This window comes from Lactuca serriola, chromosome 1, assembly GCF_051521515.1.
Source record: "Lactuca serriola cultivar US96UC23 chromosome 1, Lser_US96UC23_V15, whole genome shotgun sequence".
In the NCBI taxonomy this organism is placed as follows: domain Eukaryota; kingdom Viridiplantae; phylum Streptophyta; class Magnoliopsida; order Asterales; family Asteraceae; genus Lactuca; species Lactuca serriola.
In genome coordinates, this window is record NC_136408.1 from 3,960,619 (window position 1) to 3,983,224 (window position 22,606).

The 22,606-nt window shown below is 38.9% G+C and overlaps 1 protein-coding gene across 1 annotated transcript; it reads left to right on the top strand.

Moving 5' to 3' along the window:
- Positions 1–521: 521 nt before the first annotated feature.
- Positions 522–3,212, top strand: TL29 (ascorbate peroxidase 4). Its single transcript, XM_079023477.1, has 11 exons — positions 522–683; positions 765–863; positions 1,169–1,265; positions 1,456–1,490; positions 1,629–1,694; positions 1,789–1,829; positions 1,913–2,043; positions 2,141–2,247; positions 2,340–2,477; positions 2,594–2,728; positions 2,868–3,212. Exons 1-11 carry the CDS (start codon positions 591–593, stop codon positions 2,976–2,978), a joined length of 1,053 nt encoding a protein of 350 aa, XP_078879603.1. The 5' UTR covers positions 522–590; the 3' UTR covers positions 2,979–3,212.
- Positions 3,213–22,606: the final 19,394 nt, after the last annotated feature.

The following is a 22,606-nucleotide window of genomic DNA, read 5'->3' on the forward strand; positions in this document are numbered from 1 at the left end:
CACTGCGGGCACCCAAAGAGAATCGTCTCTGTCATCAATGATAGTCTCATGTTAGATGTCGTGAGAAAAACCCTAAATAAATCATTCATAAGTACTGAATTTGTATAAAAACAAAAAATGACTTATTTTGAAACAAAAAAAATATTAAGGACTAAATGTGTACAAAAATATTAAGGACTAAATGTGTACAAAATGAGAAATATATTACCCTAATAAGACATTTTTTCCGAATAACCTAGAGTAACCGGTCATAAGGACCGGATGTGTACAGTTTAATAAGTTAAAGGGGTAAGTGTGAACGAAAAAAACTCGATGACAAAATATATACAAATTAAAAAATATATTACCCTTTTAATAAGTTAAATCGGTCAATAATTTACTTTTATTACAAATTGGTCCACATGGATTCGGGTCGGATAAATTCTGTTAATGATCCGGGACTTGTCACTAATAAGATCACATAGCCACAGAGGTAGGACTAGAAATTTCCCAATGGATAGGATAAAACCCACGCACACCCATCCACTTGGATTGCACATAATAATCTCAAATTCAAATAGACCACGAGCTCGAAGAAGAAATCAGCAACAATGGGGTTGATTTCCTTCCTCTCAACAGTCCCATCTTTGCTTCCAATAGCTCCATTACCCTCCTACAGTTCCTCCAGATGCCCAATTCATTCTGTAAGTACATTTACTTGAATAATCATCACTTTCATTATTGTGTGTTGATATGATGGTTTCCTGAGTTAATTCCATGAACAGGGTACCATTAGTTGTAAAATTGACGATGCTGGTAGCCATGAGATTAATGGTGTTCGAAGGAGGGACGTTCTTAACTGCTTTGGGGCTGCCATTAGCATGGTGATTATGCTTCTCTTTTACTCCCTTTTTCAGTTTGTATTTTCCGTTATTGTTCAACCCTCGATTTCATTAATTCTAATAATTTTGTAGCAACTGATTACAGAAAACCAATGTACCTTAATGCAATAACTACAGTGATCATAAAAGTAATTACAACCTTCTTAATGTCATAACTCAAAGCTGCAATATCACAATGGGAAAAATACGATGTTAATTAAGATATGAAGAAACTTAAAACTTATAGTTCTTTGATGAATTTGAATGATGTGATCATTGAGTTTCCGCCAGTTGTTCTCTCTTCATAGGAATTGGTGGCAAGCTCCAGCCCAATCTCGAGCCCATTCATTGAGGCAGCTAATGCTGCTGATTTGATACAACGAAGACAACGTTCAGACTTTCAATGTAAGCTCTTCAATTGCTTTTATTTCAACTCATGCTTTATAATATGATTTTTTTTTGAACTTTGCTGATGTGGATGCCAAGTCACAATTACATATCAACTACATCAGTTTATGTGAATTACAGTTTACAAACACTAGTAATTATATTTACAGATACTTGAACTTGAACTTTTTCTTTTTTTATTTGGCAGCAAGTATAAAGATGACCCTCTATAAAGCCATTAAGGTAAACCATGCAGTTTATATTTCTGTTATAAGATATTTAGATAAAGAAATGTAAGCACATTGCGTATTGATATTTCCTGCAATTTACCCTTTAGAATTTCCCTTTTTGGAGAAATCTGAATTGTTATTTGAATTTCAGGCAAATCCAGAGCTGATTTCACCCCTATTAACATTAGCACTTAATGATTCTATGACATATGATAAGGTCTGAATCATAACATATAATTGTTACACTTTAGCTTACTTAGTGAGAGTTGTTTTATTAGTTAAAATTAATTTCGTTATTGTTAAGCTTTTAGCCAACAAAAACTGGTGGCCCTAATGGATCCATACGCTTCAGGTACTTCCCATCTTCCACATGTTACAAAGCTCTTAAAATGTTTGAATTTATATTTTTTTTTGTGTGTGTGTGTGTGTGTGAAGCTCTGAGATTGAGAGACCAGAAAACAAAGGACTTTCTGCTGCTTTATCGATGGTGGAAGAAGCAAAAAAAGAGATCGATTTTTACTCTAAAGGTGGACCAATTTCATACTCCGATCTCATCCAATTAGCAGGTTTGGTGTTTGTCCGATGTTTAGGAAAAATGAATGAGGGCAAATCTGTAAAATATAAAGTCTTGATTAAGTAATTTGGGATTTGAATTTAATGTAGCTCAAAGTGCTGTTAAATCTACATTTTTGGCATCGGCCATTAGAAAATGTGGTGGTAATGAAGAAAAGGGGAACTTGTTATACTCTGCTTACGGATCAAATGGACAGGTTTTTCTTTTTCCCTACATTTATAAATAAATCTAATCTATTCTTTATTAGTATTATTTTATTCAAAAAAAATATATTTTTAAATTTTACAGTGGGGATTATTCGATAGAAATTTTGGAAGGTCAGATGCTCAAGAACCCGACCCTGAGGGAAGAGTACCCAATTGGGCAACCGCAAGTGTTCAAGAAATGAAAGACAAATTCATAGCCATTGGTTTAGGTCCTCGACAGGTGGGTGAATTTTTTTTATATTCTTTTTAAAGGATTTTTAAAGGATATATATATTTTTTTTACTAAAAAATAATAATTGTAAGAAAAAAGTGTTAATTACAAAAATTATATTACAGCTAGCAGTGATGTCAGCATTCTTGGGTCCTGACCAATTAGCAACGGAAGCTAAATTAGCAACGGATCCAGACGTTGTTAAATGGGTTGAGAAATATCAACGAAGCAGAGAGACTGTCTCAGAGACCGACTATGAGGTTAATTAGCACAAAATATTAATATTAAAATTAAAATGCATAAGTTTGAAAAACGAAAAATCATTTATTATAAAAATGGGTAAATTATCAAATACGGTGGACATGGAATCATTGATTTTGTTGTTGTTTTTTTTTACAGGTGGATTTGATTACGGCTCTTACGAAAATGAGTGGTTTGGGTCAAAACATCAATTATGAGGCTTATTCGTATGCTGTTCCGAAGATTGATTTCAAAAAACTTAAGTTGTGAAAAGTTTGATATGAATTATGGTATCATGAAATGAGCAATAAAATCGGTTTTTGTTATCGGCATAACATACATTGCTGTTTTGTGCATGTAACACTATTCTTTATACTTTCATACTTTCATATTCGTACATAGAATTTTATGAGTTGTAAACTTATATTGCCACAATGATGTAAAATACATTATGTATTTCTGTTTTGATTTATCAAGTAACATGAATGATCAGTTTTTTTTAAAGATGATTTGTTTATTCAGTTTTTATTAATTTAATTATCATCGTACAACGAGTGAGATGACAAATGGACAACAAGCTACGCCGCTAAGCCTTTTTGTATGGTAAAACTAATTCTTTTAAAAACTATATCTATAGATCTAGGGATATAACATTGCTATGTATGATCCGTTGTACTCTATTAAAAAGCTCTACCGCATCCGGCGCGAGGAAACCAAACGTATCAAATGCAAATGGTATGAACACGTGTTGATTTTCTATGCACGATTTTTCATGTTTGGTGACTTTGCCTGTAGCAACTTTTATAGTAGTCTGTCCCGCCGTGAAACCCCCAGGACTCAAGCCCACGAGAGGAGATACCCTTGTAAGGTCCATACATGCATGTTTCCCTTCGACCCATCCAAAAATCAAAATGTCCGTCGGTTTAACGGTTAACCTTCCTTTTGCCAGGTCAGTCAAGAAATTCACAGGTGCCTTTTTCTTGGCGGAAACCCCGACACGCTTAAATATGTCAAACAAAACACCCCTAACCATTCCGTGCCTGTATTTGAACCCCATGAGTTTTTTACAGTGAACTGCATGCTCTCCAAAAGAGTCCAAACATGTCTTACGACACACCAAACATATCTCATCAGCTCAGAATATTGGCTAAATCCAAAAGAGACATATGTTGGCTAAACCCATCTATAGGGATAGCTAGAAGAAAATCTTGAGCATGTGGTGCACGTAAGCACTGAAAAACCGCTTCGTGTCGAGTCGTTATGTCGAGATGCACTTCCATATCTTGGACAATTTTACGAAAAAGGAAACTCGCCAATGTGGTATTGTTACGAAGAGAAGCCAATGCACAATCATAATCAGAATCCATACCATATATGTCGCTATCCCATAAGATGTGGTCTTGCAATACCCAAGATTGGGCCCTTGAGGCAACAAAAACATATGAGGTAGCCTCTACTGCCGAGTATAAACCCACACCACCAAACCTAATGGGTAAGGAAGCAATTCGCCACTGTATGTTGCCAAAGAAAGGGCCACCACAAACCATAATTTTCTCAATCGCCCCGCGCAACCCATTGTCAAAAAATATTGCCGCCTCCTCCATGTGAATGGGTTGACACGTCCTCAACCCAAAGAAAATCTTAGCAATCCCAATACAAGACCGAAGCAGAAGGAGCTCACTCTGGAGGTCAGACAATTGTGGAAGAAGACACATCAAATTCACAACGTTTTTGGCTTTGTTTATGGCCACATGTTGCTTCCATTCATCCCATGTATGGTCTGTTTGTAAGAATTATGGAATAATGCTCCCAAGTACATTGGGTCAACATATGGATTATCAAGAGTATTGTTTAAGTTTGCTAATGTAGCTACGTAATGAACGCACCCGTTGATGGGTTTTACATACAATAACGCGGATAAATTCTTATATACTTAAGGGTACATGCAACCTATTAGATCTAGTCACAACTCTATTGAAGTAGCATTTTATTGAACAACAAGAACCCTATAAACCTAGGTGATTTCAAAATTCATAAAAGAAAACATACCTCTTGACTGTTGTAGTAAGCAATCAAACAATCCCTCTTGTAGTTGCTTGGAAACTAGCACCAGATTTCTCGTGCCTTTCACACCCAACCCTAACAACAAGAAGGCTTAAGAGAGGGGAAAGGAGATGATTGAATTTTCGGCTATCTTTTGTAAAGGAGGAGTGGCCAAAAATCCAAGGCCAAGGTTTCTTTACATAGTGTAACTTGGAAATCCTAGATAACCTTAATTTGAATAAAATAATATTAATTCAAATTGATAATTATCTAACTTCCTATTTATCTATAAAGAATATTCCAGATGTCCTAGAATACCCTAAAAACCGTCCACCCATTCCAAAGAAGGTTCTGGAACCTCTCTTGTTCAACTAGTAAACAATTACACTTTAACACTTGCACTTTTAATTAATCCCAAAATTAATTCTAGTTAATTTCTGATTAATTCTTAATTCAATAATACTATTTCTAATTAATATATTATTGTCATAACATATTAATAAATTCATTTATTGTTATTTCTTAATCATATAATAAATCAATAAATCATTCTCTCTCTCTCTCTCTCTCTAAAACTCATCCTATTCAATTACTAGGTTTGAGAGCAACTCAAAAGGACTTTGCTAATAATTCAAGTATATACTAATTCGTTTATCGGCTTAGACACCTAATCCAACAGTCTCCCACTTGGATAATTCTATAACTGTAATTACCAGTATAACTTATAAATTAGACAACAAAGAGTGCTCCTGTAACGACCCAAAAATCAAGGGTAAAAATTTCATTTTTATTATGGTCAAAACACAGGTATCGTTTAATCCAAACATTCCAAAAACATTGCTACCAAAAACATTTATCAGAGTTCATCCCAAATCACATACTGCGAAAAACACGGGCATGTGCGCTGCGATCAAACTAGATCCTTCCTTTCCAAACCGATGATAACTGAAACCATAAACAAAACTGTAAGCACGAAGTTTAGTGAGTTCCCCAGAGCATACCCCACATAATCCACGTAACCGCATAAAACATATCAATCACATAATCTATGCATATAAACATATAGGGATGCTATGGGCTCCCCCTAGGGTCTTACTCTAGGATGTCGTGGGCTCCCCCGAGGGTCTTACACCTATGTGCCATGGGCTCCCCCATGGTCTTTACCTGGAATGCCATGGGATCCCCCACATGGTCTAATATCCAAGTGCCATGGGCTCCCCCATGGTCTTTACCTAGAATGCCATGGGCTCCCCCACATGGTTTAATATCCAAGTGTCATGGGCTCCCCCATGGTCTTTACCTGGAATGCCATGGGCTCCCCTACATGGTGTGATATCCAAGTGCCACGAGCTCCCCCTGGGCACATAGACAACTAGCATACCACATAACAAATAATCAACTAGCATACCACATATCACATAATGGCTAACATACCACATAACACATAATCAACTAGCATACCACATATCACATACTGCTAGTAAACCACATAACACATAATCAAATAGAATACCACATATCACATAATGGCTAGTATACCACATAACACATAATGGGCCAGCCTTGGTGCCTTCGACCCATTGGTATGGTGAGGAGACTCATCTCGCACTATGGAAGTCCCGCAGATAAAACTCTAGTTGCTGGTTGACAGATTCCCGAACTGTCGACCTCAAAACAACACCCAATTAACCATTTGGGTTTCAATGTCTAACCATAAATCCACAATTGGGGTAAAAAGGACCATTTTACCCCCAAACCTAGCTTGGTTCAAAACCAAGGCCCAAACTCACACTCTGAAGGCCCAAAAGCCAAATAATCAACCAAGCCTAACATATGGCCCAATTTTCCAAATTGGGCCCAAACCTTTACATGGTCTTGTTGGATTAGGTGTCTAAGCCCATAACTATTTTGGTATGTACTTGACCCGATTATGAGCATGGTCCTTTTGGGTTGCCTTCACCATAACAACTGATAGGATGAATTAAGGAGAAAGAGGATTAATTATGATTTATTAATATATTATGCGAATAATATATTAAAAGAGAAATCATTATGTTTAATTAATATTGATCAAGAATTGATTTAGAATCAATTTTATGGTCGAAAGAGATTAATTAAATTAAGAGGACTAATATTGTAATTATAAGATAGTTACAAAGTTGGGCTTAGGATCCATAAAGAAGCAATAGACGAATTATATATGGGAGTCCATATAGAAATCGTCTAAGGGGCCTTCTGGAAGGATCTTTGGGCTGCTTAAGGACTAAGCAACTGGATTAGGGTTTCCTAGTTGATAACCCTAGAAGCCTAACTATAAAAGGAACCCTTAAGGCCACCAAAATCGTCCCAACATTCTAAGAGAGCCCTTGGATGAATTTTGTGCCTCCTCCTCCCTCTCCTAAGTCATCTTGTTGCTAATGGTGTTTGTGACTCCATTAAAGGTGAAACACTTGGGGCACTAAGCTTTCAAGAGTCAAGGACTTTGTGGATTGTTCTTGTCATTGCTACATAATAAGTAAGGTAAGATCTAAAACCTTAATTTTATGTCAATTTTGAAATTGGTATGCTAGTTCTTAGGGTTTATGCTTTGGATGATTATTTGCATGATAACTAGAGAAAAACCTAGATCCAAAGTATTAGGGTTGCATGTACACCATATGATTGATGTAATGCTCAAATCCCATTAGTGGTATCAAAGCCCATGGTAGTTTTTCTGTTATATGATGCAAAAGTTAAGTTTTCAAAGCTGAAAAATTGAGTTTTTCGATTCTGAACCAGTCTCGTGACGTGAGCTCAGTCTGACAGTAGATTTCGAAATTTTTTGCTCTAACTTGTTTTGGATAATTACCATAAATTATTTTTCCAAATAAAAATCAGAATTTTCAATTATGGTAATTGATATCCTAATCAAATTAATGGATAATTGTCAATTTAAGATAATTGCTTGTTTTATAAGATAAAGATTAATTATTTGTATTTTGATTTGAATTATCATGTAAGAAAAAATTGGATTAGGTCACATTATGTGATAATTATTAATTATATGATATTTAATTATTTTTCAAATTTGATCTAAAAGATATTTTGATAAGTTTTAAAATTTGCCCTCAAGTTTTGGAATTTAAAATTTGATTAAAAAGTTTTAATTTTGAAATATTAAATTCTAAAACCCTTGTATTTTGAAAAGTTCAAATTACACCCTTATGGTTTTATTAAATTAATTAAATGTTTAATTAAAAGAAATAATTAATAATTCCATAATAATATGGTTTAAGATTAATCAAATTAAAAGTTTAATTTATTAATAGATTAAACTACCTAGTTTTTTAAAAGTGTAGAATACACCCTTATACTATATAAAATTAAAAGTCTAATATTATATATGTATGCGTAAAGAGTTAGAGTCAGTCTTACCGTTAGTAGGCCTCATTCACGAAGCTGGTCTATAAAGGGTGTTTAAGGAAGCGGCCTGTAAAATGACCGCCATTGGGTATCCGCTCTTACCCACCGCACCCTTGACTAGTTGAAAGTCGCTAGTCAAACGGGTAAGATATGACACAACCTTCCATTATAAATATAATGAAATACGAAGTAACTAAACACTTTTAAAAATTCCCAAATCTTAGTTACTTTAGGAAAAATGTGGAGTTGGTGCTAATCCATGAAATTACACATTGCACCTTGTAGGTCGTTAGTGGAGCATGTGTGGTTAACCGACACACTAATATGGGACCGATGAAGGATGGTAATGGGTAGCTCGTAGATTATCATAGATTAATGGAGCATGTGTGGTTGACCAACACATTGATTAGGTGATAGACATCTTCGAGAGTACCAAACTAATTTGCATGGTTATCCACACCTTGTTTGTGATCCTCGGCATCCTAGTCACAAACATGAAGGGCATAATCGAGATTAAACATGCCATTGAAAAGTTCAATGAATCTGAAAAGATCTAGGAGTTTCAATTCATTTAAAACTTAAATTCTTTTTCTTTTTTCGTGGTGGAATTGGTAAATCGTTATTTACCTACCGACAAATATTTTGCAATTGGATTACGACATCTCTTTTCCGAACTGTAGAATATTGTGTTGGATCCTAGCCTTGATATTTCATTTGGGTGTTATATCAAGGATGCTTATCAACTAACTTGAATTTTCACCCTTTTTGTAGATGTCAAATGATTATGGTCTTCCCGAATCCTTTGGAAAAGGCTTTCCATTTGAAGGTGATGTTCCACGATTCGATCATGGAAATGGAAATCATGCTTCACTTCCTCCACATCCTCCAACAGTTCTCCCTGACCCACGTGTTCGAAGACTTGAAAAGTTCACGGTCACTCAAGCCCTATTGGCGAGTAAACACGAAAATGGAAAGTCTGTGTGTGCACACATCTTGGAGATGAAGTCACACATTGACAAGTTGGGAATGTGGTGTCATTGTCTCAAGGAAGTTGGTTGTTGACTTGGTTCTTTAATCACTTCCCGAATGATTTGGCACACTGGTCAAGAAAATTTGTTGGGAAGATCAACCTCCCAAACTTCCATGGATATTGACAATGGAAACATTGGAAGTCCAGAAAAGTCTTCTCTTCCCAATGGAAAGGGATTGGCCGAGGTCAAATCGTTTGACCAAATGGTAAAGAGAAAGGTTGAATCTGAAATTGTCTCATGTGTTGTTCCAAAAGAGTCCGTTTGTATACTGCCAAGAGAAGGGGCATTGGATGCGAAGCTGCCATATGTACCTGAAAGATCGCAAGGATGGGAGACTCAAGATGTATGACCCTACTTCAGGTAAGTTCACTATCTAAATCTATTAAGTTCCTATTTGTAGATTCTTAATACATGATGTGACAAGATTGCATTTTGATGTTTTGTAGGATCGAAGAAAAAAGAGTGAGCTGAGTCTGATCAAGAAGAAATGGATTTCGATCGCATGGTTCGATGATTGGATTTTTGAGCTGCTGCTTAGAGTTATGATAGATTATTTAGGAATATTTAGTAACATAGTTTTCATTTGTAATTGCATTGTAAGGACAAGTTTTTCCGCGTTTTATAAATAAAATAAATTTTGATTTATTTATATATATCCTTGCAATGACTTTTGTGAAAATTGATGTTTGTATGTTTCTATAGTTAGCAATACTGAAATGAATATGATTCATTATTATGTCATTTGTGATAGTGTCAGAAAATTTCTAAATAAGGAATGATTCTCATCGCCCAAGTTTCAATTGGACGGAAACTTGGAGTCGTGCAACTGGTATTGTATGATGAATGCGAACCTTCGTATTTGGGAAATTAAGACTAATTTCTTGTTCACAAAAGTAAGTGAGTCAAGTGAAGGGCTAGGAAATCTAGTACGCATTGTTGTGCATTAGGTCAAGTCCACCACAAAGAACGATAAAATATTCATCGTGATTTACTAAAACTTTAGTAAATATGGTTATGCTTATAAGATTAAGTGTAATTCTGAATCATTGAAAAGGTTTCAATGTATAGCAGAACGAATAAGAAGCATCAATTAGGCAGAAAGATAAAAGTTTCTCCGATCTGAGAAGAAGGGAGAGTACTTTAGTATCGTGTTTTATGATTGAATTATGATTATGAAACCGTGTCATAACTGATCCTCTAAGAACACCTTAGTGCACTCGTATGGCTAAGAAGAGGAATCAGAAATTGTTGAATGATTAAATTAAAAGGTGAATCATACTTCGTTCCAAAATCAAGTCTTAGAGTCGTACTCCAAGATTGTGACTTGAGTGACATCATCTTAAGAAGGTTTATAATGCTTATCAATTGTGGATTAGAAAGGCTTCTTACTCTTGCACATTTGAAATTGGTAAGTTAAGATGTCTTGGATAAGACAAAGACCAACTAAGACCAGTTGTGTGAAGTGCTTGTCTTGATAAGAACCTGCACTAACCCTTGAATATTTGTTTGTCAAGGAATGTTTCTTGACAATAGAATCTTATATGCAAGAGTTCGGTGGGAGTCTTAATGGTCTTGAAAAGTTTCAGGAACTAATAAAAAATAAACCTATTGTTTTACACTAGCACACGACTTGAGGTTTGTAACCTATCGTGTTGACACATTCTTGTTTCTGTGCCATTCCAGTTGAGTTGACTATGCATGTGAGTTCTATTAGTTCTCATTTGAATGCATAAAGGCAAAGCATCTTAATCAATGAAAGTTCATTGATCTGTGTGGGTGATTTGCTCAACAACTTGGAAGACATGATAGGCCCTTGTGCTGCCAAGTGGCAAGAAATTAAGATTGAACAAGTTCAGTCCATATTAGTTTGGATTTGTCACAAACATTGTCTAGTGATTATGGTTATGAAAAATTCACATGGATAGGAACACATACACCATACAATTTAAGTGTCATAAGGTTCTCTCCAATTCATGAAAATGATTGTGCGGAAATGCTTTCGCTAAGAGAATTTTAAGGAGATAGCAGTTGTGTAAATTGCATTCTCAAATTCGATTATGATTACGACATCCCTCTTCCTAGTTCAAATTGCGAGAAATGGAAATTAGTTTGAACATTTGGGACTTACTGTTGTGAGTTCTGAAATAGTTTAGACACACATATGAGTTATCTAAGAAAAGGTGTACGAGCTTAAGAAGCTTACATAAAGTCGTATCAAAGCATCTCGTATCAGAAATATGAACTTTGGAATGAAATTCAATAAGTATTGATTTCTAGAAGTCCAACCAATTTTTGAATACATATCAAAGCTAGCGGGAGCATAAGTGTTATGCTGGTAAGGATATAATCATCATATTAGTGGGAGCATGATTATTATTTTAAGTGTTGCAAGATAACAATATTAATTATAGAAAAAAACAGTTTCACTTTGCATAGTTGCAGGGGTTGAAAAGTTGTTTTGCTATAATTAAGGGAGAGAATATTATACTTCATTTCAAAATCTAAAAGCTTGGATCGCGAAATTTTAATCGAATTTAGTCAAAGGACATATATATGGATGTTATGTTGAAAAAGGTTCAACCTAAGAGAATTCTATATATGGCAATATTATAGCAGGAAACTGGTAAAGTATCACATTTTTTTTTGCTAAATCTTGTCCCATACGCTTCTGGTATAGGATTGATTGCATATGCTGTAATATTCGACCATTCTAAATTTTACAAATTCCTAGGGAATTAAGAGGGAAAAAAGACTAAAACCGGATATCAACTGTCGAGGAAAATCTAAGGTTCGCCAAGGATTGGTCACTTGTGGGCAATTGGAAGTATAGTATTAGATGGACTGTATTGGCATTATTATGAATAGATAGGATTCTATTTAGAATGTGTTGTCATATGGAAAATATGGAAATATTTCCATAATGGGAGTTGGATATTAAGAATCTATGTAGATTAGAAACTTTTATGCAAGAAGGATGTTCAAAGGAATGTACTTTGAATGTGAGACTTCACATCTATGGCATTGTCTTGTAACAATCTCCAATAGAACACTTTGTGATTTCATTGACAGGGTCTTGGTGACTCTGGTGCTATGACATTACAAAAGGATCATTGTATAAAATGTTGGAATCTAACATATTCTAATAGTGGGAAAAATTTAGTATTCTTACACTAATGATAAGGATTAGAAATTGTGAAATGAGCATCATTGGAAATGTATACAATTGATCTATTCCACAAAGTAAGGACCATAGGCAAACATAGTGTGCATGCTTGGAGCATGGGACAACTATTATTTCAATTCAAGTATTAGGTTGATTATCCGAAACATTATACAATGAATAATGTGTAATCAAAATGGTTACTAAATAAAAGGTGTTTTATTTATACTCAAAAGTTTTGGGGCCATATAGGATTAGTATTATTCTTGTGTTTCACTTTGCATGTTTTGACTTCCAGAATGATTAGGTTATTCAAACATCCACAGTCGATCATACATTGGAAGTAAGTATTGAGGCAAGACTGTCATGAATCCGTCTGTAGATTGTCTTAAGTGTTTAGACATAGCACAAGTTTGCTGCAGAGTTCATGAGTGCTCCTAAAATAAGATTTGAGTATTGGATTAAACCCACGCTCACTTGAATTACTTCATGTATTTTATCACGAGTGATTAGTGAGACGATAATATCTTATATTCTTGAAGCGGAGACATATGAGTTGTTGTTTACGAGTTGGTTGCACATTGATAATATGTAAACACATCAGTAACTTGATGTTATAAAACGTATTGTTGTGTGTGATTTGATGAGTAAAGAATGCAAGCATATGATGTCGAAGTTGATCCATTTTTACCTATAGTTGGATAAAAGCGATATATGTGGGCCCGTTGATGATTTAGTGATGACATCCCAAAGCGCTTGGCCAAGCCAGGACTGATTTGATTTGTTCAATTAGTCAGTCGTCATAAATCGGAAATCAGGAAACAACACATAGACTGAGAGAATGATTATAATCCATGTCTCATGTCTATACGATATCTTGAGAATAGAGGAATATATGATCCCTTATCTAAATGAGGCACTTCTGATAAGATCAGAGTTGACAACGACTTTTGAAAGCTACGATTGTTAATCCGGTTCTGAAGTCGTACTTGCAAAATAGTTATTAGACTTATCCAAGTGGGAGACTGTTGGATTAGGTGTCTAAGCCCATAACTATTTTGGTATGTACTTGACCCGATTATGAGCATGGTCCTTTTGGGTTGCCTTCACCATAACAATTGATAGGATGAGTTAAGGAAAAAGAGGATTAATTATGATTTATTAATATATTATGTGAATAATATATTAAAAGAGAAATCATACTGTTTAATTAATATTGATCAAGAATTGATTTAGAATTAATTTTGTGGTGAAAAGATATTAATTAAATTAAGGGGACTGATATTGTAATTATAAGATAGTTACAAAGTTGGGCTTAGGATCCATAAAGAAGCAATGGACGAATTCTATATGGGTGTCCATATAGAAATCGTCCAAGGGGCCTTCTGGAAGGATATTCGGGCTGCTTAAGGACTAAGCAACTAGATTAGGATTTCCTAGTTGATTACCCTAGAAGCCATCTATAAAAGGAACCCTTAAGGCCACCAAAATCGTCCCTAACTTTCTAAGAGAGCCCTTGGACGAATTTGTGCCTCCTCCTCCCTCTCCTAAGTCATCTTGTTGCTAATGGTGTTTGTGACTCCATTAGAGGTGCAACACTTGGGGCACTAAGCTTTCAAGAGTCAATAGTAACGTAAGATCTAAAACCCTAATTTTATGTCAATTTCGAAATTGGTATGCTAGTTCTTAGGGTTTATGCTTTGGATGATTATTTGCATGATAACTAGAGAAAAACCTAGATCCAAGTATTAGGGTTGCATGTACACCATATGATTGATGTAATGCTCAAAACCCATCAGGTCTTACCTTAAGGCCCAACCATCTATTCTAGTCCAAACACTTGGCATTCCGATGATCCAATATCTCATAATCATCAAGGCCCAATTATGGCCCACTAAGGGCCCAATTTTCCAAATTGGGCCCAAGCCTTTCCAATGGGCCTTATCTTAAAGCCTAATAATTTCCCTAGTCCATAAACTTGTACCCAATTGGCCCACGAAGGCCCACAACAAATTAGTCCAAGAAATAGCCCAACAAGAACCCAAACCTAACTAGGGTCAATTTGTGTCAATTTGTGTTTTTAGGTCAATTTGCGTTAAATAAGTCGGGCACCACCCACATCAAAAGCATCCCAAATAACAGTCCAATCACACGTAAAAGCACACAACCACCCAAGGTGGCGGCAGAATGGCGGCGTGAGGTGGCAGCCACCACCTCACAGTGGTGGTGACGGATTTCCTTGATTATTCCGGCCAAAAATTCGATTATACAACATAATATCCAAAAGAAACACACACACACACATACACACGCTCAGCCACCCTTGTGGCGGCAAGCGGTGTTCGGAGGTGATAGCCACTACCTCAAGGTGGTGGTGATGGCTTTTCTTATGATGTTCGACCAAGAAAAAGATACACACGACACGTACACTAGCAACAGAAGCACACACACACGCCTTTGCCTGGAAAATGAACACAACCACCCACCTTGTGGCGTACAGCGACGACAGCAACACGAACGGCGACAACCCCGACTGAAATGACATCCTAACGTTGGTTTTCGTCCTCAACCACAGCAGGAATGATGATAACGGAGATAACCTGGTGGTTTCCGGCTTCGACATCGATGGTGGCGGCTAGAAGGTCACGAGCGGTGGCAACCACGACGTCAACTGCTTCTCTGATCTCCAACTGGTGCAGCGTCATTCCTGGTTTCCCGTCGGTCTTCGTTATCGCCGACAACAAGAGCCGACGGTGGGCTTTCGATGGTGATAAGTGGTCGGAGATGATAGCGGCAGATGGAGGTAGGGGAAAGAAGGTGACGACTGTATGAAGGGTATGGTTATGGTTTGGTTTGGAGAAGGTGACAGGTTTATACTCGCTCATATGAAGTCTTTGCTCATAATACACTTTCAGTCCCTCCATGTCAATTCTTTTCAACTTAAGTACATAATTTACCATTCAGCCCTCAACATTCCAAAATCCCTTCAATTTAAGTCTAATATTTTACCAAACACCCCTGTGTAACGCCCGATTCCTGGTATGTATTTAATTCAAAATTTATTCATTTTTGTATTGAAACTCGATGAGTTGGAGGCCCCAAACTCGTCGAGTAGGGAGGGATTTGGATGCGGGTTGTGAAGTCTACTCGACGAGTTGAGAGCCTAAACTCAACGAGTAGGACAAACAGAATGAAACCCTAATTAGATCTGAAGAATAGGGGCTTAATCCATTAAGAAAGCTTAACAGACTAAAGAACTCGACGAGTTCATAGAGGAACTCGACGAGTTAGGTCGAAGTATCCCGATTCTGTAAAAGAAGGACTCGACGAGTTCAAGGACGAACTCGACGAGCTGAATTGAGAAGTCCCGATTCTGTTGATAGGAGTAACTCGACAAGTTTGTGAAAGAACTTGAGGAGTTGGATCGCGATTTTAGGGTTTTATGATTTATGGAACTCGACGAGTTGATGATCCAACTCGACGAGTTGAGTCAACCCATAATATTGACTTTGACCAGGATGTTGACTTTGATGAGAGTTGACCCTTAAGGGGTCATGAGTATGAAATGGTAATTAAGGAAATCTTTTATGTATAGGAGCTTGAGCTGGGTGGATTGTCGGAGCCGAGGATTTTCAGTTATTTTCCGATATTCGAGGTGAGTTACCTTCCAGTAGAAGAGGGTCGAAGGCACCAATGCCGGCTCACTAGTAGCTGATTATAGTAGAGATGATTGTCTTTATGATAATTGTCTGGTATGCTAATATTTGTTATGCTTTATGTGATAGTTTGCTATGATATTATGTGATAGTGGTAGTAAGGGTGGATTAGGCCCCATAACCGGTTGAGCCAAACCGGAGGGTAGGTCGGGCACTCAGATATGCCCGACAGTATGTTTATACTATGTTATTATGTGGTAGTGGTAGGGGTGAAATAGTCCCTGTGACCGGGTGTAATAAACTGGAAGGTAGGTCGGGCACCTCGATATGCCTGACATGGGTAGGTCGGGCACCCAGGTATGCCTAACAGGGGTAGGTCGGGCACCCAGGCACCCAGGTATGCCTGACAGGGGTAGGTCGGACACCCCGATATGTCTGACATGGGTAGGTTGAGCACCCATGTATGCTCAAAAGGGTAGGTCGGGCACCCAGATATGCCTGACAATATGTTTATTGTATGGTATGTGGTATGATGGGGGAACTCACTAAACTTTGTGCTTATGGTTTTCAGTTTTTGTTTCAGGTACTTCTTCATCAAAAGGAAAGGAGCCGTCATGATTTCAGCGTATCACACCATGATTTCCACACATGAGATTCTTGGGAGTTATACTGATGTTGTTTTATCATGACATGATTTGACTATTGATACATTAGGGTTGGATATGAGTAAAAATGAATTTTTGGTCTTGAATTTTGGGATGTTACATGGTAGTATCAGAGCCTTGGTTTGAGGGATTCAGACACACCTTGGGGGGGGGGGGGTGTGTCTGAACTCAAATAGAGGGTTTGAAAGATTTTTGCAAGAAAAATAAATTTTTCTAAAATTTAAATAAGAGTTTTGAATAAAGAACAAGGTGTGTTATGCGTGCAATCGGCCGAGCTCAAGTAAGTTCTCCCAAATTACCCATACAAAGTTTATGTTATGTTATGTATTGTGAATATGAAGACTACATGCTAGATTAGGGCTAAGGATATAGGAAGGATGCCTTATATGCCTGTTATATGTGTATGAGCTTTATGAACTGCATGCTAGTCCTGATTAGTCAATGATATGATAGCCTGATTAGGATATGCATGGTTTTGGTTACTCAATGCTCAAATGCTGCTTGCTTTGTGCTTTTAGGAGTTATAGTTATCTTTAACTAACTAGTAAACGAATATGTTAAGTTACATATTACGATGACTAAATAATTCCAGAAGGTTAGGTTTAGCTCTATTTTGCAGCTCTCGTCTGAGTCTAACCATTGTAGGGTAGGACCTCTCATTCGAAGAATTATCTGGTCTTAGTGATATGTAATGGTATTTGCAAGCTAGTTAGGGGGAGATAGCATGGACTTCTTATGCAGTTGATGGTGGAGAATGGGTTGGTGATTACCCTAGGGTAAGCCTAGGATTAGATTAGCACAGAGAACAATAGTAGTGAAAGGGACTTGGTGAAGTCAAATCAATCCTTGAGGAAAGTACAGATAGATATGGAAGGTAGTATGGGCCCGTACTACTAAAAGCTGAGGATCCGTTCTCGAGTCAAGGAGGGTTGAGATAGAACCAGGGAACTTGTAGTGTGTGTGAGACCTCTCGAGGTTATGTATGACCTTGATGATTATGTGTTTTGTTTCAGAATGGTGGTGACATGTCACAAAGCAGGAGGTTCTGGGTTTGGGTCAGGTTCGGGTACAGGTTCCGAGCCAGTTGATGACGGTGTGCACGAGTTTATTGCATCCGAGATTACGTGAGGTATCCTTGAGTTGACCCCAATGATTTTCAGGTCGATCAAGGAAGGTATCATTGAGCTGATGGAGGATTGCCTTAGGGCATTCAGGAGTGACATGGCATCTGGCCAGTCTGGGACTCACACACTCTCCTTCAAGGATTTCAGGGGATGCGGTGCGCCAGACTTCAGCGGGGTGAAGGACCCCATTGTGGCTAGGAGATGGACTGCAAATATCGATTATGTACAGTTGACGAGCTTCTTGTTGGGTTATGAGCATTACATCAATCCTATGATGTTCATGCAACCCTAATTGCTTTGATCTAGATTTTCTACTATGAACATAACAACATTGAATACCAAAGCAATGATCCTAAGAACTAGCATACAACAATCAAATTGATATATAAACTAGGGTTTAGATCTTACCTTTCTTGTTATGTAGTAATAGCAAGTTCTTTTTAAATATCCTTGACCTTTGAAAGCATAGTGCCTCAAATGTTGCACCTCTAATGGAGTCACAAACACCACTAGCAACAAGATGACTTAGGTGAGGGGAGGAAATTGGCTAGGGCAACACCAAGAAGCATAGGGTCGAAATCCTTGTCTTACAGGGTCTATTTATACTTGTGGTTGCTAGGGTTTTCAAGTGGAAACCTTAATATGACTGCTTAAGCCTTAAGCAGCCTGTGGACTCCTTCTAGAATATCCCTTGGACGATTTCCTTTTGGGCTTCCCATATAATTTGTCCAACCTATATTCTAAGGTGATCCATAAGTCCAATTGCAATTATCTTATAATTACAATATCAGTCCCTTAAGTTTAATTAATCTCTTTTGACCACAAATTAATTCTTGATCAATATTAATTAAACAATATGATTTCTCTTTTAATATAGTATTCATATAATATATTATTAAATCATAATTAATCCTCTTTCTCCTTAATTCATCCTATCAGTTGCTATGGTGAAGGCAACCCAAAAGGACCATGCTCATAATCGGGTCAAGCACATACCAAAATAGTTATGGGCTTAGACACCTAATCCAACACTTCTAACCTGAGGGGTCGAAAGCCAGTGATACGTTGGGAGCCCCATCCATTGAGTTTGTGCTAGCTATGGAGATCCAGCAGCTTGTTAGGGAGTTTCTGGATATGAGACAGACTACTGAGACAGTGGCGGAGATTACCGTCAAGTTCAGGGAGAGGGCCTTACTTGTGCCTTAGTATGTGGGTGATGAGGAGATGAAGAAAACTCGGTACCATGACATGTTGAGAGTTGACATTCAGAAACATGTCAGCTACTCGGCATGCCTAACTTTGGATGAGATGACAGCCAGGGCGAGAGAGATGGAGATTGATATAGAACACATCAGGAAGTGGAAGGCAGAGACTGGGAGGTCGAAGGGCCACCAGGGTAGAAGACGCTGTAGGAAATGCGGCAAACCACACGAGGGAGTTTTCAGAGCTGTGGAATCGGGCTGCTATAAGTGCAACAAGACTGGGCACTTTGGCAGTGATTGTACTGCCCCTACCCTCACTGTTCAAACATCAAACCTAATTTGCTTCCATTGTAATCAGAAGGGCCATAAAAGGCCAACTTCCCAAGGATGACATCAGGAGCGCCAGTGGCGGCGCCAAATCCAGCGACCCTACGGATCACAGATGGCCGACAGGGCAAGGCAGATGCTCCAGTGGTGAGGAGTCGAGCCTTCTAGTTTGCATCGGACCGAAGTCCGAAAACTGCATCGGACCAAAGTCCGGAACTAACTGCATCGGACCGAAGTCCGGAACTGACTGCATCGGACCGAAATCCAAAACTGACCGGGACCTTGTCCCCTGTATCGGACTGAAGTCCGGAACTAACTGCATCGGACCGAAGTCCGGAACTGACTGAATCATAACATAGCATAGACATATCAACTAACATGAACACATAAACTGCATAATGCATCGGACCAGAGTCCGGAGCACATAACACAAAACATGCTTGAATCACAAAGACATCAAGCAATCTAAATACTACGTCGGACCGAGGTCCGAAACTACTGCTAACTAAACGGGCCGACATTGTGGCCGTAGACCCATTCCTACTGGAAGGAAACTCACCTCGTATTGCTGACTGCTGAACACCTGAATAAGGAATCCCTGACTGCTGCTCCGGCTGCTTCCCGGCTATCATGGACATATAAGATACTTAATCAGAATAGGGATTTTTCTATGGGTAAAATGACCATTTTACCCCTGCTATGGTGTGGGTCACAAACATAGCTCAAACCCTTAATTCATTCTTAGTCCTCCAATGGCCCACTAATGGTCAAAGTTTCTATATTGGGCCCAAATCTCTTTATTGGGCCTTACCCTAGGCCCAACACCCATACTTGGCCCATAATCACCGACTTCTGATGGCCCCTAAGGCCCAAAGACTCTAAGTCCAAAGCACAGCCCACACCAAGGCCCAAATGCTCGAAACCCAAACTGGCAGTGTACGCAGGGAGTACCTCTAGGTACGCTGAGTGTACTGGCTGCTGGCTTGTACGCCGTGCGTACCTCCTCATACGCCCATCGTACAGCCCTGTTAAGCCAACTTCCTATTAAGTGCTTAATCTGTCGATTCAGAAGCTATAAATTCAGATCCACGTCTTATTCTCTGTCCTAAGCCATAAAGTGGCTTACTTGATGGCTTGGACGACTCAAAAATGCTCAAACTTAAAAAAGTAATGTCCTAACTCCATAGAAATGGCTAGATCTCTTGCATGGCCTCATGCAAACCTCCAAGGTCGAAACTTTATTGCTAAGAAGGTTCTTTGAGCCTAAAGGGTCGCAATCCCATGCTCAAAAACAAATCTTCATGATCAAGGTCCAACCTTTGGACCTAAAAATGCCCAAAACTTCACTACCTCTAGATCTAGCATATGAGGAAGAAAGTTCAGTGCTTTATACGTCTTTTGGATGCCAAATGAAGAAATGATCCCAGATCCTTGAGCTCAAGATACTCAAGTTCTCATTCTTCCACTTCTCTTCTTCTTCTTCCAAACTTTTCTTTACAAAAATGAGTCCAAAAGATCAACCACACACAAACAAGGAGTGAGGGATGAACTAGGGTTTTCTGGGAGTGAATGATATGTGAGGAGGCCAGATGGGAGGCTATAATGGGGTTTAAATACGTCTCAAACCCTAAAATTAGGGTTTTTGCCACCTGGTCGCGTACGCTGGGTGTACCTATAGGTACATTGCATGTACGCCTCTCACAACCCACGTATACTAAAGGCACTACGTCCCGCGTACGACGGGTTACGCCCCGCGTACGGCTTATGGGCAACTTACATCTCGGCCCAATAATCATGAAGGTCCAATCCAATCCAAGATGTCAGTTTACCAATTATATCCCAACTAAAATTCAAGAAATTAAATTCATTTAATACCTCAAAAGTTGATCGTTACAATTCTCCCCCACTTGAATCAGACTTCGTCCTCGAAGTCCGCTGCTACTGAATTTGAAAACAAATCCGGATAATGCTCCTGCATCTCCTCCTCGGATTCCCACGTCCACTCTAAACCCTTCCGGTGTTGCCACTGCACCTTCACTAGATGAACCACCTTATTCCTCAAGGTCTTTGTTCTCCGATCCAAAATCGCAACCGGTCTCAATATAATTCAGGCTGCTATCAACCTGAATATCCTCCATGGGTACAACTGCTGACTCGTCCACCAAACACTTCCTCAATTGGGAAACATGGAAGGTGTTGTGGATCTGGCTAAGCTTCTCTGGAAGATCCAACCGATAAGCGGCCTGACCCACCCGGGCCAAAACCCTAAAAGGACCGATGAACCTGGGGCCCAACTTGCCCCTCTTTCGGAACCTGATAACACCCTTCCAGGGTGACACCTTCAGGAGGACCATATCGCCCACCTGAAACTCCAAGTCCGAACGCCTCCTGTCGGCGTAACTCTTCTGTCGACTCTGCGCAGTCTGCAACCTGCTATGGACCTTCTTGATCAACTCCGTGGTCTTGAGCACCACTTCGGTGCTCCCGATGAATTGCTGACCGACCTCGCCCCAACAAATAGGGGTCCTACACTTACTCCCGCAGAGCATCTCGAAAGGAGGGCGGTCAATACTCGCACGGTAACTGTTGTTATACGAAAATTCCGCTAATGGAAGATACGTATCCTAACTGCCACCGAAGTCTAGGTCACATGCTCGAAGCATGTCCTTAAGAGTCTGAATCGTCCTCTCGCTCTGCCCGTCCATCTGAGGGTGGAAAGCGGTGCTGAAATGGAGACGAGTACCCATCTCGTCGTGAAACCGCTTCCAGAATTTGGAAGTAAAACGGACGTCTCGATCTGACACCACCGAAACAGGCACTCCATGCCGTGCCACAACCTCTCGCACATAAATATCGGCTAGCTTCTCAGCCGATATGCTCTCCTGAATCCGTATAAAGTGAGCACTCTTCGTCAACCGATCCACAATAACCCAAATTGAATCCACTCCACGTGCGGTCCTGGGAAGCTTAGTGATGAAATCCATGGTGATATCCTCCCATTTCCACACTGGAATATCTAACGGCTGCATCTTGCCGTGGGGCCTCTGGTGCTCTGCCTTGACCTTCCTGGTCAGGCACCTCTCCATGTACCATGCGATATCCCGCTTCATGCAGGGCCACCAATAATAGGGTCGAAGGTCCATATACATCTTCGTCGCCCCTGGGTGGATGGAAAATCGATACTTTTGGGACTCGTCCATCAATACCTGCCGCACACCGCCCCAATACGGCACCGAAACTCGGCCCATGATCCTCTCACACTTATGCTTCTCCTCCTTGAGGCCCTTG

Excerpts from the sequence above, each read along its gene's own strand:
- TL29 (XM_079023477.1), top strand. The coding sequence starts at position 591 with ATGGGGTTGATTTCCTTCCTCTCAACAGTCCCATCTTTGCTTCCAATA. Across the intron at positions 864-1,168 it reads TTGGGGCTGCCATTAGCATG|GAATTGGTGGCAAGCTCCAG; the intron begins GTGATTATGCTT and ends CTCTCTTCATAG. Across the intron at positions 2,478-2,593 it reads TTGGTTTAGGTCCTCGACAG|CTAGCAGTGATGTCAGCATT; the intron begins GTGGGTGAATTT and ends ATTATATTACAG.